This window comes from Rhagoletis pomonella, unplaced genomic scaffold (genome assembly GCF_013731165.1).
Source record: "Rhagoletis pomonella isolate Grant_MI unplaced genomic scaffold, Rhpom_1.0 Rhpom_scaffold_00030, whole genome shotgun sequence".
NCBI classification, from domain to species: Eukaryota; Metazoa; Arthropoda; class Insecta; order Diptera; family Tephritidae; genus Rhagoletis; species Rhagoletis pomonella.
Genome location: NW_023458584.1, coordinates 86695 through 111065, shown reverse-complemented (window position 1 = coordinate 111065; position 24371 = coordinate 86695). Strand labels below are relative to the sequence as shown.

General features: G+C 33.5%; 1 protein-coding gene across 1 annotated transcript in view; it reads left to right on the top strand.

Annotated features, from left to right (window-relative positions):
- The window catches only part of LOC118749665 (lachesin-like), a 40606-nt gene extending 22571 nt beyond the window's left edge, over positions 1-18035 (top strand). Inside the window, exons 2-4 of the mRNA XM_036484463.1 lie at positions 1767-2103; positions 7340-7437; positions 17808-18035. Coding sequence (XP_036340356.1) covers positions 1974-2103; positions 7340-7437; positions 17808-18035 — 456 coding nt within the window. The 5' untranslated portion in view covers positions 1767-1973. The remainder of the gene's footprint in view (positions 1-1766; positions 2104-7339; positions 7438-17807) is intronic.
- Positions 18036-24371: the final 6336 nt, after the last annotated feature.

Sequence of the window (24371 nt, the reverse complement as noted above, 5' to 3'; positions counted from 1 at the left end):
TATTGTTGCTTTTCCACAATAAGTTTTCATTAAAAAACGGTCTCAAGCTCAATAAAAGTTGTTGAATATATTTTTTTTTATAAAAAAAGGTACTGTTTTAATTTAAATGTGTTTTATCTAAAATTTTTCGTGAGTAGTGTACAAATATGCACATCGAATAAAGGGGGTTTAATCACCTTTACAACGATATAAATTTTTAAAAATCAGTTCAAAATTGTTTGAAATATAGGAAATTAAATTTTTCGAAGACCTGAAATTTTACCCCTTATAGAACCTGTAATATAAGCTTGCATAAAAAAAGTTATATACCATTTAAATAAGAGCAATAGGAGGACTACGCCCGTATTTTCAGGTTTTTAGTTATTTATATGCAATAATTAAATATAATTTTTTACCAAAGGTCCTATTTCGAACTTTTAAGGCCCATATCTTGATTTCGGAGGCTAACTTCAAAAAACGGATAAACTACTTTTTTACCTATAACTCAATCTCTTAAAAAAATTGGTTTGGCTCAATACCCAGAAAAAAAGTTTATTTTGCCGTACAGTGTTATTATTGTTATTATATTAATGTGTTTATATAGCAAGGTTTTTCATATGTGTTTTTGAGCTGAAAGTAGAGCATTGTTTGATTTTCAACTTGCTTATTAATTTTTCAGCTTCATTACGCTGATGCGAAAAGACAGTGAAAATATGTAATTGAAAATGTGGTTTTAGAGAAAGCCATTGAAGCAAAATGAACAAATACTTGAACCACTGTTCATTGAGGATAAGCTTTTCTATGCAAAAAGCTCCGCTCTGCCTCGTTCAATGTGAATACCAGCAGCTTTGCTTTTGTGTGAACTTAACATAATAACTTTAACCTTATCACCAACTCAATGTGAATAAATCCTTCCTATAATTTAACAAGCAAAACAAAAAAAAGGGAAAAATGGTTTTTGCTTTGCTATATAACTTTTGGGAATATTTGTTCACAGAGAATTCTCGATAAGGTCGTGGGTTGTCGAAGGTCCCCTCTATATTAAGGTAGGTGCAAAATGCTATGTCCTCAACTTCAAAGGGATATTCTAGCTACATAGCTAACGCATACAGAGCAGAGTTCGTGAACCTCCTCCTACAGTGAGCATGCTGATTGAGATGCAAATAGGGTTCAGGGACCCCTCAACTTACCATAGTTTTGCATATGTAAACTTTGGGTTTAAATTCATAGACCAAAATCAGTTCAATAAATTTTCTCATTTACCAATATTACAAATAGTACGCCAAGAAGTATGCAACACTTTATGCTTGAATAACTTGTATCAGTGGTTTTGCGTTTTAAACAACTACTAATCGCATGCCTGCAGTTCTGCACTGGCGTGTAAAATAATTTCTTAAAAAGATGTTTGCCGACACCTTTTTCGTTGTTTGGAACAAAATTTCTCACCCGTGACGAACGTCTTCGAGTTAATAAGCTGTATATACTAACATACGGCATTGGAAATCTGACAACTGCTACGCTAAATTTTCGTCACCACAATTCTCTAAATGAAAAGCAGGGGGCTTAAAAGTATATAACATAGAAAAGTAACAGTTGCAATGAGTAAACAGCCGAAACTAGCAGTATGAGGGGCATGTAACTAGATGTTGCAGGGTGTGAATGCTACTACACTTATAAAAACCACTTACATACATAATAAAATAAAATGACTTATACTTGATATTTATACAGGTATTGCTATGTTAATGATATTGAATGTACATATGCATTTCTTTATTTCTTTTCAGCTACTATTTATAATCGAAACAATGTGGCAACATGGCCATAATGCATACAGTGATTGCGTGTACAACTTTATAAAGGATGATTCAACTAAATACATACATACAAATATGAATTATGCAGCATATTGTAACAGTATGCCAAAAATTAAAAAATAAACTCAATGGAAATAAGTGCAAATAAAAAAGGTAGATAAAATCAAACAAAGCGCAATGCCGTCGATGCGAGCTACACATTTCACAAGGCTATTGACCCAACCGGCAGCGAGTATATTATTTGTTTTAATATTTATGTGCCATGAAAATGATTTCAATTTAATTGAAACTGCTGCCGATGTGATAAGTAAGTATTAAGATTTACTCAAAAAAAAAATGTTAAACATTTGATTAACTGTAATCAATTGTGTACTTTAAGGGAAACGCAATTTTATTAATCTTTAAATGTTATAATTCCTAAAAAGACATTAAATAATTTTCATTTATGTATTCGTCATAATTTTCGTAAAAGACCACAAAGATCTTTTATTAGTAATATCAGTCTTGTACATCAGAAAATATACGAAGCAGACAATAAACCTAAACCATTTTTTAATTTAAATTAAATTTGTTTACATTCTAAAAATAAAATGCAAGCTAACAAGGCAATTCTGGCAACTCTCGTTCAACTCACGACAGTCTTTAGAAAGACAAAAGTCTATGCTGTTCACCTCTTAGCAATGAGTTTTTAAAAACAATGAAAACTAAATTAAAAAAAAGAAAAAGAAAATACAATAAAATAAAAATAAAGAAAAAATAAATAAAAATGTTATTATAAACTAAATGAAATTTCAAAAAAAATATGCATTTTGTAAAACAAATAAATCTAAAAATTTAAAAAGAAATAAATTGGAAAAAGGAAAAATTGTATCAGAAGAGAAGAAAATTAAATTAAAAATGACAAAAAGGTAAAATTTCAAAATAAAATATCACATAATATCTTAAAAATTAAATCAATAAAATAAATCTTTCTTTTTAAAACAAAAAATTCAATTGAAAACATAAAAAATCTTTAATAAAATAATAATATAAATAAAATAAGTCTCTAAAAATTTTATAGAAATATAAAACCAATATTTCTAAAACCATAAAATTAAAAAAATAAATAATAAAAAGTAAATGAAATCTAAAAACTAACTATGGCTCAATACATTTTTCCTTTTAAGTCATTGAAATATAATAATAAAAAGAAAATGAAATTAAAAAATAAAGCATTATAAGAAAAAAAATATGTTCTGCAGGAGACTTCGAACCGTCATCGCTCGAAAGGCGCACCAGTGTTTTGCTCACTCAACCATTACAACTGTGAAACAAGGCGAGCTTAATGTTATACAAGTGTTTTCTCTCAAAGTAGGTTTTCATCACGAATGGTGAATGAGAAAGGTTTCTTTTTTTTAAGAATTTTAACCACTCCTTTTCCAATTGTATTTCAGAAAAGAACAAATGTGTTTCACTAAAGTTCAATTTTATTTCAGAAAACCGCAAATTTATTTGAGAAAAACTCAAATCTAAAACAGGGATCACACGATTTGTACATTTTCATGGTTACAGAATGGTATTGTTTGGAAAGTTGTTATTGAGGTGAACTCATTCTCGATAAAAATTTCTAGACAACACCACTCAAAGCGTGTTGGCGGTAACATCGATGAAATTTTGATATTAAATCAAAATAAGAAGCTGTTCCCTATTGTATTATTTAATATTACGTTTTAGAAAAGTCTTTTAGAATTTCACAGTTTCCAAGCCCGGAAATAGATAGAATTTTGTCTGGTGGCTTTATGTGGCAAAATTTTTATATCAAGCCATCAAAGTGCCCACACACATAAAATTGCAAATCATATTGCTCGCAACTATCCATCAAAATGACAGTTGGTAAGCAATCGGTGTTTGCTCGCGTTCCACACCGTTCGTCACTGTACTAATAACACTGGTTTACAGCAAAAATATTCAATGGATGCAACTCGTATGTAGAATTGCCCGCTTATACCGAAAATCGAGTAAATTTTTGATTCTATGGGTAAGTTTTCGAGATATTTTCAATTTACCAGTATTCGGCTTAAAACAAAAAACTAGTTCCACTTAATCACGTAAATATATCTTACGAGACCAATCTAACAATCGTCATACGATACGGTACGGCAAATTAAAGCCAAAAAAAAATTCTCCATAAACCGTATACATATACACCACTTTTCGATAGGCGTGACAGTTTGTGAAAAACTAATAAATCACTCCAGATTTTTTGTTTTTTTTTACGAAAGAATTTAAACAAGTTCAAACTTTAGCAAGGGAAAAATAAACGAATAACGGGTTTCTGTTAATTTTTTTTATGAATGCCCGTTCCTTTACAAAAAAAATTAAGCTACCAATGAAGAAAATCGTTGGATAAATAAGAAATAAATGAGCGGTAAAATGAAAATGCGCAAGGATTTTTTGTTTGAAATATTAACAGAATAAATAAAAAAAAGAAACATTTTAATACACAACGCTTTTATAATGCACTAAAAAGTAGAAAATAATATTTCTCAGTCCCACAGAATTTGTTTTGATAACTTTTGATTTTGAAATTTTAGCAAAAGCCATTATAAACAAACTATGAAATTGAAAATGAAAAACGTTCGACTGCTCGAAAAAAAACTTTCTTCTGGAGGTAAAAATGTGGAAAAAACGAGTTTAACACGCACATTTTCGAAATGCTCTCGAATCATTACAATTAGCTAATACAACGTCTTTTGGGAATGTTTTTAAGATCTTACGTATATGGGCACTTTTGCGCGTTTCAATAGCCACACCTGAACGAAGCTTTTCATGCCTGAAAAGAATTAAAACCTACTTGAGAAATACAACTAGTCAAGAAAGGCTCAACGGTCTAGCATCTATGAATATTCACAAAGATATAAATTTTTCAGTTGACGAAGTTCTAGAAGAATTTTTCAAAAAACCACGAAAAATTTGAAAATTCTTCGTTTCATTGATTTATAAGTAAAAAGAAAAACTTAATGTGTTTAAAATTATCAAAATGTTTTATAAATAAAAGGAAAAATTGAAAATATGATTTTAAAAATTCGTGTTTGAAACTTTATTACGCATACTTTTTTCTAAGGAGCCTTTTTTCTAGACCCATATTAGTGAAATATTATTTGACCTGAGGGTGGGAGGGGGAGGGAGGGACGAGGGTTTTAACCCCCAAAACGTCAACGTTAAAATTTATGATGTCTTTGATATGATACCTACGACGAGGTTGATATCTAGACTAGGTTTTCCATTAATACCTTTGCTATATTTATAGTAAATGGTGGTCTGGACATACAACATTGCAAGTTGATAAAAGCGTTGTAATCAAGGAATGAAACCGAAACCCAAACCGAAACCGTAACCGTTTAAAACCGTTTCGTTTTTCAAAACCGAAACTGAAACCGTAACCGTTATCTTGACCTGAAAAGGAACGATACCGAAACCATTTCAATCACAGGTTTCAATCGGTTTACAGAAATTTACAAAAATAATAAATAAAGATTTCTTTGAAATAAATGATTTATTTAACCAAAATCAGCAACATTTTGCTAAAATTCTTGTTAAGTAGTAAATAAGTATGGCAAGGTAACTTTGGGCAAAAATCTGCTGATGACTTTGTTGTTGTGAATCGATAATCGATTAATTATATTTAAGTAGTTTCTTTCCCGTACGCAATGCGAGATCCCGCGTGTGCCCAAAATAGCCCAGAAATCATGCCTGTACTCAACAAAATGGGTAATAGAGAGCGAAAATTCGAGCGTATTCGATCGTAAGTGTATTCTTCTTCCTGCCCGAAACAGCCCGCAATTTTCTCCGAGTAAAAATGGATAAAGTGTCAAAGTGCATATCAGCTGTATTGTGTTTACATGTTGCCTGCATTTACTTGGTGCTTTTAAGGAAAAGTGAATGGCCTGTTGATGTATTTTCAATCTATGTACTTAAAATCAAATTTGTGAAACCAAAATTCAATTTCCAAGTGTTTGCATTTAATACCATGTTCTGACCGACAACCAAAACATTTTTCCTTCATTATCTTTTCATTTACAACCTTTAACTTTCATTCTTATTTTGCTTTGGCCAGGCAATTATCAATAAATCCGAAATGGCGTATTAAAGATGATAAAATATGACTTCCACTTCGATAAATAATCGAAAAAAACTAGTGAAGACACCGATTGGAATGAGTGGAAAGTGAGTTTTCAAGTAGTTTTCAGCGAAAACTGGTTTTCGTTTAACAGATTTTATATGGACGAAAACACAAGTTTTAGGTCGAAAACCAGTTTTAGCAACGAAAACATGTTTTCGATGTCGGTCAGAACATGGTATAAGTGACAAAAACAAGAACAACGTGAATCAGCTGTTTCTCGACTTGTGGGCACGAAATGTGGGTTTTTGCGTTTCCGTACTTCTGAACTTTGTTCCATTTTTGAAAGAAAATGTTTCTCTTATTCTCTAATTACCAAATCCGGTCCGGATTGTTAGGGAAAGAACCTAGTGTTGATATTATCAGTGAACTGTAATTTTCGATTTTCTTTCCTCAACGTTTAAGACATTGTGATTTAAATAATATCAACAAAATTTCTGTGAAAAACCGAATCCGGAACGAAACCGAAACCAAAACCGAAATAAATTTTGAAGAACGAAACCAAAACCGAAACCGAAACACTTGGCAAAACCGAAACCCAAACCGGAACGTTATTTTGAATCGGTTTCATTCCTTGGTTGTAATAAAATAAAATAGGGTTACTCAGGCATACATAGCGTATGAGTAACATTCTTTCGTTTTTCATTAGTAGCTTGATTTTTTTTTGTAACCGAACAGGCTTTAACACAATTGCAAAAAATTTACAAAATTTTTTGTCCTACTAAATTTTGATAATTTTGTTTTATTTTTTCATCAAAACAACAAAAAAATATGGAATTATTAATTTATTTGTCAGAAAATATCAGACCTATCGAAAAGTGAAGTATATACGGATTATGAAGAATTTTGTTAGATTTGATTTTCCGTAGTTGGTATTAAGATTGTTGGATTAGTTCGTAAGTGGAACCACTTTTTGTTTTAAGCTGAATAACGGTAAATTGAAAATATCTCAAAAACTTATCCAAAGAATAAAAAATTAACTCGAATTTCGGAATCAGTGGGCTATTCTGCATGGGAAATAAATAGGGACATTCGTAGAACAAAAAAAAACACTAATTTGTAAGGTTTCTTATCTGAAATACATTTATGCATTTCCGCTGTTTTCTGAAATACATTTTCTCTTTTAAAAAAATACAGTTGGAAAAGGTGCAGAATAACAAAAGTAATTCGAACTATCCATCTTACCATCAGTCTTTCATTTGTCTTACGAAAAACTTTTTACTATCTTAGCCAGAATTGCCCTGTAAAAATAAAATTGTATACAAATTTAAGTATTTTTTCAGTTATTGTAGTGTATTTCTATTCCCATGTAATTTATCTTAGTAGCTAAACATTTGATTTAAAAAAAAAAAAATGTTTAATCATTGATCTCGTTACTTTTCAGCGGATCCCAAATTCAGTTTTCCAATTGCAAATGTGACAGCGTCTGTGGGGCGTGAAGCGTTTCTAACTTGCGTTGTACAAGATTTGGGTTCATACAAGGTAAGTAATTGCCTTACATAAGTAATATAAAAGATGGATTATAGTAAAGTCCTAGACCCGTAGCTATAGTCAAAATAAAGTGGACTCCAAAGTTAAAATCAGCTTCTTTTTTTTTTGATATATATCTCATTTAAATTTATGTCAAAAAGCTGTTCTATCCAAATCGGTCTAGACCTTTTTCACGTGAAAGAGCAAGAAAAATAATGACTCACTCGGAAACTTCAATATTTAAAATATTAACTCATAGGATTATTATTTTTATACAGTAATATTTGTTCATCAAAACATATAAATGCAAATCACTGCCAAATAAGAGTAAAATTACAAAGCGTAAAATCATATATTTTTATTTCACCCAGCAGTAATAATCATAAAAGTCACAGCTACAACAATAAAAGCGACAGTCTATGAAAATTACTGAAATACGAGGAGGCCTATTAAATAACCCAGAAAGCAATCACAACTGTGAAACCTGCAATTGAGGATTTCTATTAAGAGGTCGCGCAATTAAATATTATAGGGCATTGATATATGTAAGATAACCGCAGCGGCTATAACATGAATACAACTAGGTATTAACTTATTTGGTGGTAGAATCATATCTAAATAGATACACACACTTCAGCACAATGTGATAAGTACGTGATAATTTCGTAAGTGGTTTATTGACAAAGCGTTTACGCCCAAAATTATGCTTTTATTATTATTATATTTTCATACCTTTATACTTATGTACGTACGGATAGATGCCAAATCCAACATAACTGTCTATATGTCAAGTCGAATCAAAACAATTTGTCGTTTTCATTAGGAATTCCAAGCAACCTTAACGAGATAAACGGGGATGTATCTACGTACATATATACATAAACACTCACATTGGTATGCACATGTATACTTTAATATACGTACATATATTTACGCACAATGGTAACACTTTAACAGCACATTAACCATAATCAACTACCACTTACAGCGCGCGCTCAATACTCGTTTCATTATATACACGCATGTATGTACAAACATGTACATATACATTAGGGTGGTGGTCCGAAAAAAAGTAAAGTCAGAGCTGCAATACTCTCCCACCCAAGGATTGTTCTATATCGAAAATATATGTAACTTTTTTATTTCGAAATTGAAAAATATTAAGATGTCGCACAAAGTGTTCCATGTATTTTATATGGGGAAAAACAATTTTTCATAGAAGTGGCATAGAATTCTTGAAGATCACTATTTTTCGATCTGAAAACTCTTTTTCTCTGTTTATATTTTTAACAGTAGCTATTTCGCATAGGTCTCTGAAAAAAAACCCCAAAAATGTAATATAAAAAACTGTTAGTCTTAAAAAACGGTAAAATAAACAATTGAGTTACATTATTGAAAGACTTCGGAAGGAAAACATAGTTTTCCAATCAAAAATATGGATTTTCAAGAATCTTATACTATTTGTAGGAAAACATTTTTCCCACATATAAAATACTTTGAAAACTTTGAGAGACCTCTAAATATTTTTTGATTTCGAAATAAAAAAACAGTGGTATATTTTTTCGATATAGAACAATCCTATGGGGTGGGAGAATTTAAATTCGCACTTTTATTTTTTCTTATGCATTTTGCGACCACCCTACTACATATACGTACGGGCAACAATAATGAATTGCTTTCGCACAACAACATACATACTTATGTAACTATGTATTTGTGTGATATCACAACTTAAGTGGGCATAAATGTTTCCCAAAATGCTATATGCCAACACTTAGTGTTTAACAAATACGAAACAACTTGCCAACCCATTCAGCTCAGGCGCACATACATACCTACAGAAACTTACAAGTTGTATGTAATATTTTCTCGCATACTTTCAACAATGGACTCAAAGAACCCCGTTAGAACTTTTGTAAGCAAGCAATGGAATTCGGAAAAAAGAACAGAATCTATTTTTGCAATCGAAAATCAATGTATCACTTTTACCAATTTTGATACTTCCGACGATGAATTCAACGATGAGCATCAAAATGTAGCAAAAGTTGTATCTAATAGCGGCCGTCCTACGGCAGCTAATAGCCATGAAAATTAGCTACGTTCTTCCCATTGGGAGGCGCTGTAACATCCTAAGCCGTTTTTGACCGAGTCCAATAGAATATGCCTATCGTTCCCTTCTATAGCAACTGATGCAAGTTGGAAATGGAAATTCAAACCAAATCCCTCTCCGCCTCTTCGTACGACAAGACAAATACAGCGAAATCGCTATATTTTAATTCAATTTAATATGTCGTGGTAAAACCAGGGCATGAATCACGTAACTTTGAAACGATAGTCGTTCAAATGATACTGACAAAACGACCTCGTAAAAACACTGATTTGAGCATTTGTGTTGCTCTTACGTGTTACTATTACTGTTACGAGAAGAAAAACTGGAATCGAGTTGACGATATCGCGCAAACGATCAAACAATTTTTGGTTTTCATGAAGCAATACAATCTCGACACGATATCATTCAGATGATTGTCGTCATACGTGATTCATGCCCAGCTCATCATTCTATCGGCAGCGGTATTCTCGTCGACTACATGCAAAGGTGGGTAAATTTCACGCAGAATCTTTCTCTAGAAGAGTTCAAGGGCTAAACGGCCCATCGGGACGGGAGAGGACCTTATTTCTCAATTGTCTACTGAATTCAAAGCAGCACTTGCTGGTAAGAATGATATTCCTTTGGGACTCAAGGTTGGCATTGTTATTGGTGCTAATGCTGGTTATTAAAAAGTTCTTCGTTAATACTTGGTGTCTTTCTTATAAAAAATTTTACCTGAGCGATTCAGCTCTGCGGATTTTCTTATCTTCTTCAACATCATACCAGGGTTGTTGCGAATATTATTCCGAAATAAAAGTGCTTTCCGGATAATAAAAAAAACCGCCTGTCCAAATTTTCTATCATATGAAAGAGGACTGAAATAGCTTATATACAGAAATAAGGAACGCCCTCTATTTATATATTTTTTTATAATTTAAAACTAAAGAAATTAATGTACTCGACACAAGGTTTGTTCTATGGTTCTTAATTAACATTTTTTATTAAAATATTTTTCAATATATGGCTTTCCTCGTTTAGATGTTTCACTTTTAAAGCTATTTAAGTCCTCTTTCATTTGATACCAAACGTGTTTATGGTGGATTAGCGGTTTTAAATCATATTTTGCAGTAAAATGAATGTAATTCGCCTTAACCGACCCGCTCTATCTAATGCAGTCGTTTCTTTATACGGATTAAAACGATCATCATGTACTTATCTTATTTTGATGCCATCTGCCTATTCAGATATTTTCGTTCGATCAGTACGAAATGTATAGTAGCTAACCGTTCAATTTACAGAAGAACTCTATTTTTGCTTTATGGCTAGCTTGTACGGCTGGAGAGCTTTTTTCCCATTGTCTTTGAGTTAGTATTTGTTTTGCACTCTCCTGGTCTGTGTCTGAATCGTCATGACCTGGATAACGACTTTTACCAAACATCTTCCCTCTCTCCTGGACCATCGACGCATAAACCACGGCAGCATTTGATGTAACTAGAACCGGATACTGTATAATGAGCTTCTGGAAAGTAATCAGACAATCGACGGGGCTTTCTTCAGATAACAGCTGATGTGATTGAAGCGAGCATTGTCATTGATATTCCACCATGTACAAATGTCAGGCGCATGTGGCACAAATCGTGAAAACATTTCTCGATAGTACCGGATGGGAAGTCCTAACTCGCCCGCTTTATAGCCCAGACCTTGCACCATCAGACTCACGTTTGTTTCAGTCGATGCAGAACGTTCTTACTGGAGTACGCTTCAATTGATTTCAGAGTTCAAAAATTGGCTTGATATCTAATTTTTTTGTCTCCAAACACAAGCAGTTTTATTGGCGCGGAGGAAATTAAAATTTCGAACACCTTTAAACGACCTACAGTTCTTTAAGCGTGCCAATGGGCTCACTCTTTTAAACGTTACATAACAACCTAAAATATTCCGATAGGGTCACTTCCCAATTAAGCACTCACCCATACTCACATTCATACATACCCAGTTACCCGATCTCCTTTACGCTGTTAACAGCATGTTGGGGCATTCAATTTGCCCGCACACATACTACAAAACCATTAAATTTCGGTTTGAATAAGACCAAAATGGAATGAGTAATAAGGCATGAAAGGCTGCGCGAAGACAGTAGTCGCATCGTGTTGCTGTTGTTGCTTTTGGTGTATTGTTTTCATAAATGATTTTCTCCAATTAAGCCTTAAAAAGATAATCGAGCAGGCTCATGGGTGTAATTACTTATTTTATGGTCCTTGTCGGCATTGAGCATGCGGCGTTAGCCCACCCTCCCTTAGTCTCCGCTTCTAGCCACGACTTTGACTGCCTCATATTTGCTGCATGCATAGAGTGTTGATGAGAAAGAAAATTGCGTTTATGGTGTGAGCTATAGTGGTTTCATTGTTTATTGAGTGTTTGTTATGTTTAAGTTTTTTTTTTGTTCCGTGCCTGTTGGTTGAATTGTTTCTGTTTTGTTTTGTTTTTTTGTTTTTTTGCTGGAAGGTTCATTATTATTTTATGCTTTTTCATATTTCATTTATGGCATATAATAATAACACCACAAACAAAAACAGCGGCAACCTCACCCCACGCGCGTCAACAATTCCATAATTGCCAAACCAATGAAGCTTCAATCTCCCCGTCTATCCTCATACCCTTGTCGCCTTTGTTGTGTCGTGTATTTGTTGATTGCGGTTATTATATTTCCTTGTTCTTAAATGTTTATTATTTCTGGTTTTTGTGTTGTTTTTACTTCATTTATTTCTCTTACCTGCGCAATTATTTACTTCCTGTTTTGAAGCTTTTCTTCATCCGGTAAGAGTTGTCATTGCGCTAACATTTTTTATACTCTTCCTGTGTGTATTGTTTTTCTTGTTCTTTGCTATTATGCTCACATATTTTATTCCCACTATTGTTGTAATTTTGCTTTTGTTGCTTATTAAAGTCATATGCTTCATTTGCTGCGTTAATAAAAGCTTCTTCCACTTCCTAGCAGTACTCAATTCAATGATGCTTATCTTAGCTGAGCTCATCATCCACTTAGTTTGAATATCATTCTCCCCACTTACCAAAACCCGATGTTTTAATTTATGACTATCTGTTTTCATGACTTTGCTTCCTTTGAAGTTCCCAATTCAATGCACCATCTCACATTTGCTTACTCCATCAACTGATTATCCCACACCAGTTCACATTATTTCAGTTCATCGTTCATCTGCTATTGGATTGTTCTGCCTCAAAACATTTCAACTCGTCTAATATGCATCATGGTTATGCTTTGTATTTGTTTCATCATATTTGTTTACTTTCTGCAAATTTTAGTATTGTTATTTTCTTTTTCTTATTTTTTATTTTTTTTTGTTTTGTCAGTTTTATTTTACCATTTTTCTCTTGCAGTTCTTAATTTCTGCCGAGGATTTCCTCAGTTGTATGTGTTTTATGTTCACTCTACCTCCAACTCGTATCAATTTATGCTGCTAGCGGTTTTTCTCTTAAAACTCTAAATATCTCTTCTTTCAATTGTTTCTCTCTACACTTTTGTATTTTAAATAAGTAATTGAGTGCGTCTTACGGTTTTGGATTTCCACCCGTTTATTATTCTGGGTCTTTTTCAAATGTATTCATTACCTGGACAATTTTTTGCACATTTTTCATTCACTCCATTTATTAATTTGCATATGAGACATTCTGGCGCCTGCTTTAATAAAAGACTGTTGAATCTCATATTTCGTTGTTCTGGTGAGAGGACATTTGCATTTAAATCATACTCTTAATACTAGTACCTATATATTTATTTTTTGTACGGGTAGGAAGTATCAGCAGCTAAACTCCAACCCGAGCTAAGCGTCCTACCGTCTAAGTACGAATACTACCTAATAATAATTTTTATTTATTTTTATTTTTAGTGGAATTATCGTTACAACGAAATCATTAGAAAAATCTTTCGATTTTTTTCAGGTTTTCTAATTATGTGCTAAATATAGAAAATGAAAGTCTGTGCTGACCAGTCCACGAACCCAGCACCTACTGCTGTACCTATTCGGCTACACCGTGTGGCCTTACTATTCTATTTAATACCATAAATTACTTTTCATATTGCCTTTACATGAATTGAAGAAGACATCAAAAAAAATTTGAAAGAAATACCTTTCAATAAATTCATGAAAAAAATTTCATAAAATTAGGAAGTATTTATTTTTAAATTCCGCCATCAAGCAGATTTTTTCTATGAGATATGGTTTTTTAAATACGTGTGTTTAAATATTATCTATCTATACTATAATAAAACTGTAAATTGTTTGTTGTCTGTTTCAACTCACTAATCTCCGGAACTACTGAATAGATTTTTAATAATCCAGGGTATAAAATAATTAGATATGACAAGGGGGCGTGGCACCTGCAATATGCGTGATATTTTTAATCACCTATAACTTCGAAACCGTAAGTCACATGACTTTAAAATTTGGTGTGTTGACAAACATATCTATGGTAGATGCTTAGAGTAAAGTACAAATCGACTGCTGGGTGGAAGATTGACGTATCTCCGCAGCCAGTCAGTTTGAAAACTCTGTATCTCAAAAAACTCTTCAAGAACGCCCTATTTCAGAATTTTATTGAAAAACACTCTATCTCAGAGTTTGGTTGAAGAACGCCCTATTTCAGAATACGATTCCAAAATGCCCTATCCCAAAATGTATTTAAAATTTTCCGATATAGGGCGTTTTTGAATCGGCAGCTGAGATAGGGCGTCTTTGAAACGAATTTTGAACTAGGGCGTTCTTCAACCAAATTCTGAAATAGGACGTTTTTTAAAAGTTTTTGAGATATGGCATTTTCGAACTGGCTGCCGCGATAGGTCGATCTTCCACTCAGCATTCGAAATACTTTTGTAAAAGGGACGTGGCACATCCTATAGGAGTGAAATGTTTAAGCAGCCATAACTTCGGAATCATACGTCACATGAATTTGTAATTTTCCTCTGAATCGTAAAATATACTTTTGCAAAAAATGGTGCCGACAGATGGCGCCGGAGTCGAGATATTTCTAGAACCTGTCTTTATTGAATGTCCTGGCTTAACTGGTATTAATTTTATGATAAAAAGTGTTTCTCCAAAATAAATGGCCCCAAAACATAGATAGCGCTGAAATCACGCCCCCCTACAAATCTACATTTTAGATGACTTAATAAAGCCTCTTTCCATTAGTAAGCATAAATAGAAGCGCAAAATTGATTAAGCTCCACAGATATCCTAGGCACATCAACGGGTCATGCGTATGTAGACAATAAAACGTGCTCGTATGTAACGTTATAGAACGAATGACTGATTTATTTTCCACCACCACAATGTATAATTATTAACAGCTAACTTATACCTAATATTCCAGTGAAAATCCAGTGAGAGTCTAATTTACATAAGTCGTTAGTAACAGGGACAATGTTGCCATATTATCTTAAATCTAAAATGTTATATGAAAGTAGAAAAGGTTGAATTACTGTGTGGTGTACTGCCACACTACCCTCCTCCGTAGTCTTAACCAAGGCAGGTTTTAGTTGATCGATGGAAATCTTGGCAAGTCGACCATTCATATTGAGTTCGAAGTATTTTTCGTGTCACTTTGTGACTTCAAATTGTCCTTTATAAGGCGAAGATAACGAAGTCCAAATCTGTCCATCTTTAACAAACACATGCGTACAAGTTCTCAGACTCGGATGTACAAATACTTTCTTTTGCGAGTGCCAAGCCGTCTCCGTTGGTCTCAGTTCTCTCATAACTTTACGAAGGTTTTGCAAACAATTTGCATGCGTTTGGTCGGTTTCATTACTTGTGAAAAACTCACCTGGAAGTCGAAGGGTGGTACCAAATACGAGTTCGCTAGGGCTTGCCTTAATGTCTTCTTTATAGGTGCAGCGTAGTCCTAACAGAATCATGGGCAAAAAAGTAGTCCAATTTTGAGCACTTTCTGCTGTCTCCTGAAATTCCCGACGCTTCGAACCAAAACTCCAATGAGTAGAAAAAGGCTTCAATATCGTTGTCGGCTATCGTAGGAAGAGGGATGCGAGGTGTAGAAATCGCAGCTATGCTAGTCATCGCCCCATCTTGTTGAGTAATCTCAGTTTTTTCATCATTACCCATTTTGATATTTACCCGTCGGGGTCACCAATGTAGACAATAAAACGTGCTCGTATGTAACGTTCTAGAACGAATGATTGATTTATTTTCCACCACCATTAACAGCTAACTTATACCTAATATTAAAGTGAAAATCCAGTGGGAGTCTAATTTACATAAGTCGTTAGTAACAGGGACAATGTTGCCATATTATCTTAAATCTAAAATGTTATATGAAAGTAGAAAACGTTGAATTACTTTGTGGTGTGCTGCCACAGGTATATAAAGAAGAAGAGTGCTGAATTAGAGAGAACATGGTACCCCTGCCTTTTTTGAAGTCGGTTAAGAAGTAAATCAGAAACTACTACTACTATTAAAAAAGTAGCAAAACTCAATTATTTTTGATACTAACCTTTTCAAATTTTTAGAGAAGTGGTCTTTTAAATATCCTATCAAAATCTGTGAAAAACACAGTTTCGAAAAAGTTGTCTTAGGGCTTTTGTGAAATTATGTAACGATATACATATACATATATATATATTTAGGTCCGCGTACCAATTCCTCGGTACTGTCGTCAGGTATTTCGACGGGAAGTCTGGATTTGAGCGCTGCGCTCTATGTTCGGGGAAGTCCTTATAATTATTAGTGCGCGAACGTGATAGCGCTCAAACGCGGCGGCCTCTGGAGCCATGAGAATCTTTCCAACTCCATCCTGAGAAGTTCTTTTAGGTCTGACCCCTCCCCCCCTTCATATTCGTGTACAGACTCAGGTGAAAAGAGAGTTACTAAGTATGACTAGTACCAACATCGGGGCGGAAATGTTTCTTAGTCGTAGAAAGTTCGATATTCTAACAAAGATGTGCCCTGAAAATGCACTATCGATGAAAACCATGTATCCGAAGTTCAGCTTTACGAAGAGGTTTAAAACTAATCTGAGTAACAACAAGAGCTGTGCAGACAAATCCAAATCGTATCAGATAAACTAAAACATGTTAACCTAGTACACTGATAGCTCATTGACTGAAGAGAGATTACGTTCCGTAGTTGGAACGAGCGGCTATCAAGGCACTCGAATCTCATCAGGTAACATCTAAAATTGTGATGGAGTACCTTCGTAAGCTGAATACTCTTGGTCTGACCAATCCGGTTTGGGTTCTGGATTCCAGAACAGAAACTACTATTGCATGAAACGAAATTGCTGATAAGCTTGTTAATCAGCATGTGGTTCGGCTTCTCTATAGCTAGTTAGTAATATTTTTTTATTCGTATTGATTTATTAAATTCAATACAAACAATCAAAACAAATATTTCATGTACAGTTTTTAACTTGAATGCGCTCTTAAAAATATGATATATTCTATGTTTAAAATAAGGGTTGTGGCTCCGAAACCGGACATTCCAGGTGCATATTTTCAAATGACAGTCTCTTAAACGTACCATACTGGACGATGCTCTAAATGTTGCTGAGACATTCTAGCAAATACTCTACAATGCTAGCAACACTTGATAATTCTTCGTGTCCTGGCTCTGAATCGGAGGTCCCTTTGAATGGAAAAGAAGGTGAATTTATATACATGCGTGTGTAGATAATGTTTTACAACTGACGTTGTGCGGGGAAATCGGGGAAATCCTGTGAAATGTCTTTATAAAATCTGGTTGCCAGAATTAGCAATGCCATCAATAGGAAAGAATTCGCCTTTGGGCATTTTTGTAGACAATAAGGGGGCTCTTGACAATGCCACCTTCGATAGCATGTGCAATTCTTATCTACGGCACCAGATAGATTTTGTACTGGTAAATTGGATTCGTTCAATGCTGGCGCAGCGGGACATCAGGTCTCAGGCAGAAGGAGGCTGCCCTCAGGGTGGTGTGCTTTTCCCCTTTGCTCTGGTGCTTGTCACTCTTTATTACTCTGGATATCTACGCTCAAGCCTATGCGGATGATGTGATCTGTCTAGTCATGGGTCCATCTCTGCCGGCTGTTTGCAGGAAAGGCGCAGACAATACTGAGTATGATTGACACTTGGTGAAATGGATGTGCAAACAATTTTTTCTTATAACTTTTTGAAAGTGTTTAGAGTGTTTAGTTTGAACTCATAGGTCCATCTGTTTTGATCTTTTGGCTTTCCTCTCTCGCGCCTTTTTAAAATATTTACCTAATATTTTCTTTCCGCTTCCAGGTTGCGTGGCTGCGTGTAGATACTCAAACAATTTTAACAATACAAAACCATGTTATCACAAAAAATCAACGTATCGGCATAACGAATTCCGAACATAAAACGTGGACAATGAAAATCAAAGATATCAAAGAAAGCGATAAAGGCTGGTATATGTGTCAAATAAATACAGATCCAATGAAAAGTCAAATGGGCTATCTGGATGTGGTAGGTAAGTGTTGGAATAACTAATTGAAAATGAAAATATAAAATTTGAAACATTATTTTTTTTTTTGTAAACCGTGCAGTAAGAAGAGAAAGTCTGAGTAGATTATTGAAACTTATTTTCAACTAATGGTTTATTGGGCAATAAGTAACAAAAAAGAACTGTTGGAAAGTCCTCTTTACGCATATTTGTAATGAAATTATAACGTCGCCAATTTCCATACCATCAAGAATTTGTTTACCAAAAAAAATATTGCATAGTACGTTTATAGGGCAGTTCTGGCTAAGATTTACTATCTTTCGTATTTCGTAAGACAAATGAAAGACAGAAAGACTTTTGTTATTCTAGTACAAAAGTCTTAAAAAAAGCAGAGACAAGGACGCTTTCTAGTTTTAGTTTAGGTTTGCACGAGAACAAACTGCAATGTCCCGTTCCCGAACGTTCCCGTAAAGAACAAAATGCTTATAAAACTCTCGACAACAATCTCAAGAAGAACAGAATGAGAACAAAATGAGAACGAAATATCGAGAACGTTTTCAAGGAGGATCAAATAAGAAGAAAAGTCTGGGGAACTTTCTGATAGAGAACAAAACGAGAGCACAAGCTTTGAGAACTTTACGTTAAGAATGCCCCTTTCAGTCTGCGTATTGAAATGATAAATCGTTTCTGTGGGAATCACGATTTACGATTATAAACCAGAGAAAAGCTGGAACATTCCAACTTCCAGATCGTTTTTCATTAGGGGGAATTGTGCAAGAAATATTCATGTCTTAAGCTGTTGACTTAATTTGCATAATTAATTTTGATTAATTCTAAGTAATATTCAAACATATCATACTAATGGACACTATGTGAAAAATTTTGTTTTCGCTTCCATTCTTCCCGAATAGTTCAAATAATATTTGCTTCCGTTTCGTTCTCTGTCAGAAACTTCCTTAGACTTTAGTTCCCGTTTTGTTCTTTGTCAAAACGTCCCGGAGGCTTTTGTTTCCATTTTGTTCTCTTAGAAATGTTCCGAAAGTATTGTTCGCATTTTTTTCTCTTTGGGAACGTTCCGCAGGGTTTCGTTTTCATATAATTCCCATTGAGAACGTTCTCGACAGTCTTTTGTTCTCATTTCGCTTTTGCTTTTGAATCGTTCTTGGGAACAAAACTACGAGAACTACATTTAGTTTCTAGGTCCCTCAAATAAAGATCTCTTGTTCAGAAAGCACTTGCACTGGTGGTTCGAGAGATCTAGTTTCGAAACCTCGGGTAGCGAATTTTTTTTACTAAAATTGTTTTTTTTTTTTTTTTTTTCAATTTTTTTTTTAATTTTTTTTTAAAATAATTTTTTTTTTTTTCTTTTAAACCTGTTTTTTTTTAATTTTTTTTTAGATTTTATTGTTTTAAAAAGAAAAATATTTTTTTTTTTTAATTTCGTTTATTTTTTATAAATTTTGTATATATTTTTTTCATTTTATTTATTTTTCTTTTCTTGTGTTTATTAATTTTTATTGTTCTAAACGAAAAAGAAATGAACATACATATATATTTTTTAAATTTGAATTAATTAAAAAAACGTATTATTAAAAGGCGAACAGCATAACGCTATGAGCTCTTTAGCAGTTCTTTCAGATAATCTTTCGAAAGACAGTAAAGAGCTTTCAAGACAGTCGCCAAAATTGCCTCGTTGAACTCCTTATCTCCTTCTTATTGGGTACTACAGCCGTTTGCCGATTTGGATCGAGCCTAAAGAGCTTCTCCAATTGCCACTATCCTTCGTCAAGTTGCGCGCATTTTCCGTTGTGTATGCGGGCGCCCTTTCTTTCGTTGTTCACCCATACCTAGGTTCTGAACCGAAGGATATTGCCACCTCCTTACCTTAAGCTCTCTATATCTATACTACTGCTTCGCTTGAGTGTCCCTCCTGCAACCGCGTTGATATGCTTACCAATTCGAAAATAAAAATTTTTACTTTTTTTTTGCAAATCAGCCCTTTTTCTTCTCCTCAGTTTAGTCAGTTCAAACTCTCTTTGATTGACAAACAAAGCGAAAATTCATACAAAGAAAAACTCTTTTACAAGTCGATAGCCAATGACAAAACAATCGCCAATTAAGGAAGTAAGGAAGAAAAGAAAAAGTAACAACAAAATGAAACACAAGCTCAAAAATACATGAAGCAAGGAAAAGAAAAACGCGCTACGATAAATACTAATAATAGAAACTGGCCAGGTGCAATTTTATGCAGAAAATGACCCAGCTCGTTGCCACTCAGTCAGTCAGCTAGCCATGCGAAAAGCCTTAATATATGCAATTAAAAAGCTATAGCGGTCAATGTGCATATATATACATACATACATAATAGCAAACATGTGCCAATCCCCGTGTATTTGTAGCTATGTTTGTACTCTTGCGCCAGCACTGGTTGGCTTATTTGTACGCTAAAATGGTACTATAAATAAAACAGTAAGTGAAAAAAACAACAGAAACGACGACCGCAAAAACCACAAATTACGGGTTGTTAAATTAAAAAAAAAAAAAAACATTAAAGAGTGGGGACAAATATTATTGAAGCACAATAATGGAGGGTGTATAAGTTGTGAGGTTAAGTTAGCGGATTTAGGGCGCGAAGGAAGGAAAGTAGTACGTGCAGCAGTTTTACAAAATAGTAGCAAAATTTATTGCAGCTGGTTGCAAGTAATTTGAAGATTTGCAAAAAAAACGAATAAAAAATTTGCAAGGCGACATACAAAAAGAATAGCAAAAATCGGATGTCACTCCATGCCACAATATCCAGTGCAAGGAAATATGGAAAATGGATATATTTTTTTTTTCTTTTTTTTAGAATGTGAAAAAAAGTTTATACTATGTTAATAATTTAATAAAATTTAATGCAATCTCTAATGCCAGTAGCATTATAAAACGGATTGAAACTAAACGGAATTGTGCCGCAATCGTGAAATATTGCCCATTTATTGATTAACCCTCACAGGACCATAAGCCTACAATAGAAAAACGCCAATTGTTTATATTCCAAAATGTTATTCATCATTGCGAACGCTAAATAAAAAACTTTTTGCACATCACAAAAAAAAAGGAAATCAATGTTAAGCTAATTTGCTCTTAATAAATTTCATTAATTTCAACTAAACACTACTCTTTTTCCTAACTTTTCTAAAAAAATTTCGTCACCCCGTATTTTTTTTCTATAAAATAATATTTTCTAAGAGATTTTGTTTAGTATTATTGAGTTTCTTTCTTAAAAGTAGTTTTTTCCAAAATATGGTTTTTTCCTAAAAAAGTAATTTTTGTACAAAATTAATTTTTTTAGACGTGTCAGTTTTTTATAAAATGATTCTTTCTCAAAGGTCAAAAAAATTGTTTTCCCCTGAAATGCTTTAAAAAAAATTTCTTTCCTTAATTTTTACACAACTATATTTATACATATATATTTACATACAAATTCCAAATTTTTTTCCAAAACATTGTTTCTTCACAAGGAAATAACTTTTTCGCGTGATTTAAAGCCACCTTCTTATTTCATCGGTGGTCTAAACTAATTTTGGGATGGATATAAGAGAACCAAAAAATGAACTATATATGTCCCCGCAGCCTTATTTCACTTTCCAAAATTAATTATGCTCGCGTAGTTTTATTGCCTTCCTTAAAAAATTGTTGTTTCCTAAAAAATCTAAAGAAAAATAATTGTCCTTAAATGATTTTTTATTATGTCGCTTTAATTTTTACGCTAAAAATAATATATATTTTAATCCCAAAAAAAAAATTATGTAAATAAGTACTTATGTACAAAATATTTACCGCAAAATTACTTCTTTCCTTTAATTCGTTAAACAATTTTTTTTTTTACAGTTTGGTACACCTTTTTTAGTTTGGGTAAAAATAATTTTTTCCTTATTTTTTTCTATAAATTATTTTTCTTAAAAGAAGGTTCCTTAGAAAACTTTTTCTCTAATAAGTCAAAAGTACCAAGTTGACCGAGCTTTGCTCGAAGTGCATATATGTACGCATTAAAGTTTTCAAGATTTGGATAGCTTTACAAAAAAATATTTTGGAAATAAACAAAAAAAATTGGATTTCGATATCTATTAAGTAAATTCCTTAGTCTAAAATGTATGTGGCAACCCTATTCCGAAATACGCTGGAATTAATGGTACATATCTTGAGCGTATATGTACTGTGTATACATAAAAAAATGTTGATTGAAATTAACAAAATAAAAACTTTTATTACATAGAAAGGTGGCAACCCTGATGGAAAATATTTTCTGACCAAAGCCCTCAACAATACATTTCATTTAATATCTATATTGCGATGTTTTAGATAAATTGTGTAGAATCGAAAATAAGTGGCAACCTTACACTATTATCCTAAGCGATAACATTTTGTATATAGGGAAAGCATTGTTTAGCAATCTTCTCTTGGTACCCATGAATAGTAATATTTAAAATTTTTTTCTAAAGAAAAAATCAATAAATATGCGATTCAAAATAGGTGGCAACCCTATTAAAAATATTTCTGAATTAAGAAACTTTAAAATACCTTCCATTTTATAACGATATTATGTTGTTTTAATCAATTTTTAACTAATTTCGAATAGGTGGCAACCTCTCGGAGATAATCCTTATTCAGATAACCTTAAAATCCAAAACATTAACGGTGTACAAAATTTCATCAAAATCGTTAGAGCCTATAGCGAGCGAGAACTTTATGGATATATGTATATATACTAGAATTGATCTTTTAATATAAAAAGGTTTAAAAAATTCTTATTTTAATAAATTGTACTACTTATCAAAAGATATAGCTTTCTAAAAACGGAATCGGTTAATTACCAAAGGAAATAAGTCAGAATTTTTTCGGTATGAAAATTGGTAAACTGATGAAAATAGCCTAATTTTGCGCATTTTAAAAATATAAAATTATTCACACAATTTCCTTATCAGCGGAATTATGTTTCTCGTGGTGCTGAAAAAGCTAACAAGTTGGCGAGAAAGACAGGTGGCCGTGTTAAATAATTAATAATAATAATAGAATGTCGCTTACACATATGTTAGTGTTTGGCCGAGCTTCTCCTCCGATTTGTGGCGTACGCCTTGATGTTGTCACACAAAAGGGAAGGACCTACAGTGCTACGCTGACTCCGAACGGCGATTGTATTTTTATGAGAAGCTGTTTTTCATGCCTGCAGAGGGCCGACCGCTGTTAAGAAAAAAACTTTTTTCTAAATTTGTTTGCTATGTTGCTTTGAACAGGCGTTAAACCCAGGCCATGCGGAGGGGAAGCGCGCACAGCTTACCACTCTTACGAATCTTAGTAGTTTGTCGAGCGAAAGGGAATGAATCTCATCCATTCTCAATACAATCAGCCTAAAAATTTACCATCTTATGGTGATTTCGTTTCTTCCAAAAATTTCCGAGCTGCTATACAAAGCATGCCTTGCGTTTGCATTTCAATCGACAAATGTACGGCTAGCGTGTACGTATTTAAGTATGAGTGTTTACAAAAATCTAATCTAATAGTTATGAATTTTAAAACAATTTCGTTTAGTATTTCATGGTGTGTGATTGTCGTCTGTGTGAAGTATTTTAATAATTTTTAATAGAATAATTTCAAATTTGATTATTTTACAACGCTTTTATCAACTTGTTTTAATTAAAATCACTATAAAATGTTTGAATTAAAATCACTAACACATTATGCTGTGGGCCAAGTTCCAAGGTCAACTACAACTAAATAAACTTCCAAAAGGAGCACAAAAGAGCTGAAAGCGGAAAATTATGATCGCTGTGGGCGCTAACAAAACGTGCGGCTTGTACTGAAACACACACACTAACCCTATGTACTTAGTCTTGGCATATGTACAGTTAGTATGTACTTACATATGTCTGTACGTCCATTCAAACAAACAGCTAACGCCATGTGCCGCTTCAACCAGTTACTTAAGCTCAGTTGACTTGACCATGCAACCGACGACAACACCACCACCACAGACTAGCGGTGCATGGCAACTTAACCAGACAGAAGCTTTTGTTACCCGAATTTACGACCATACACGCAAACAAACAAACATTTTCACGCTATTTGGTATGCCTACCCAGCAAAGAATTTTGGCAGCGCTTCTAAGGGCAATTTTAGCTGAAACGCCTTGCTTTGGAATGAAGAGATATTCCTTCACTTCTTTAGTGCATTGTTCGGATACAAAGGGCTATATCTTTGCAAGATTGCGAAAATCCAGCTGAGAGCAACTGGGCGTGACGTCTTCAAATACCAGAATGAGAGAGCTAAAACGAACTCAACAAGAAGAAGAGGAAGAATCGAACAAGAGGCCGTGTTGCCAAGTTTTGTATTTGAAAAAGCAC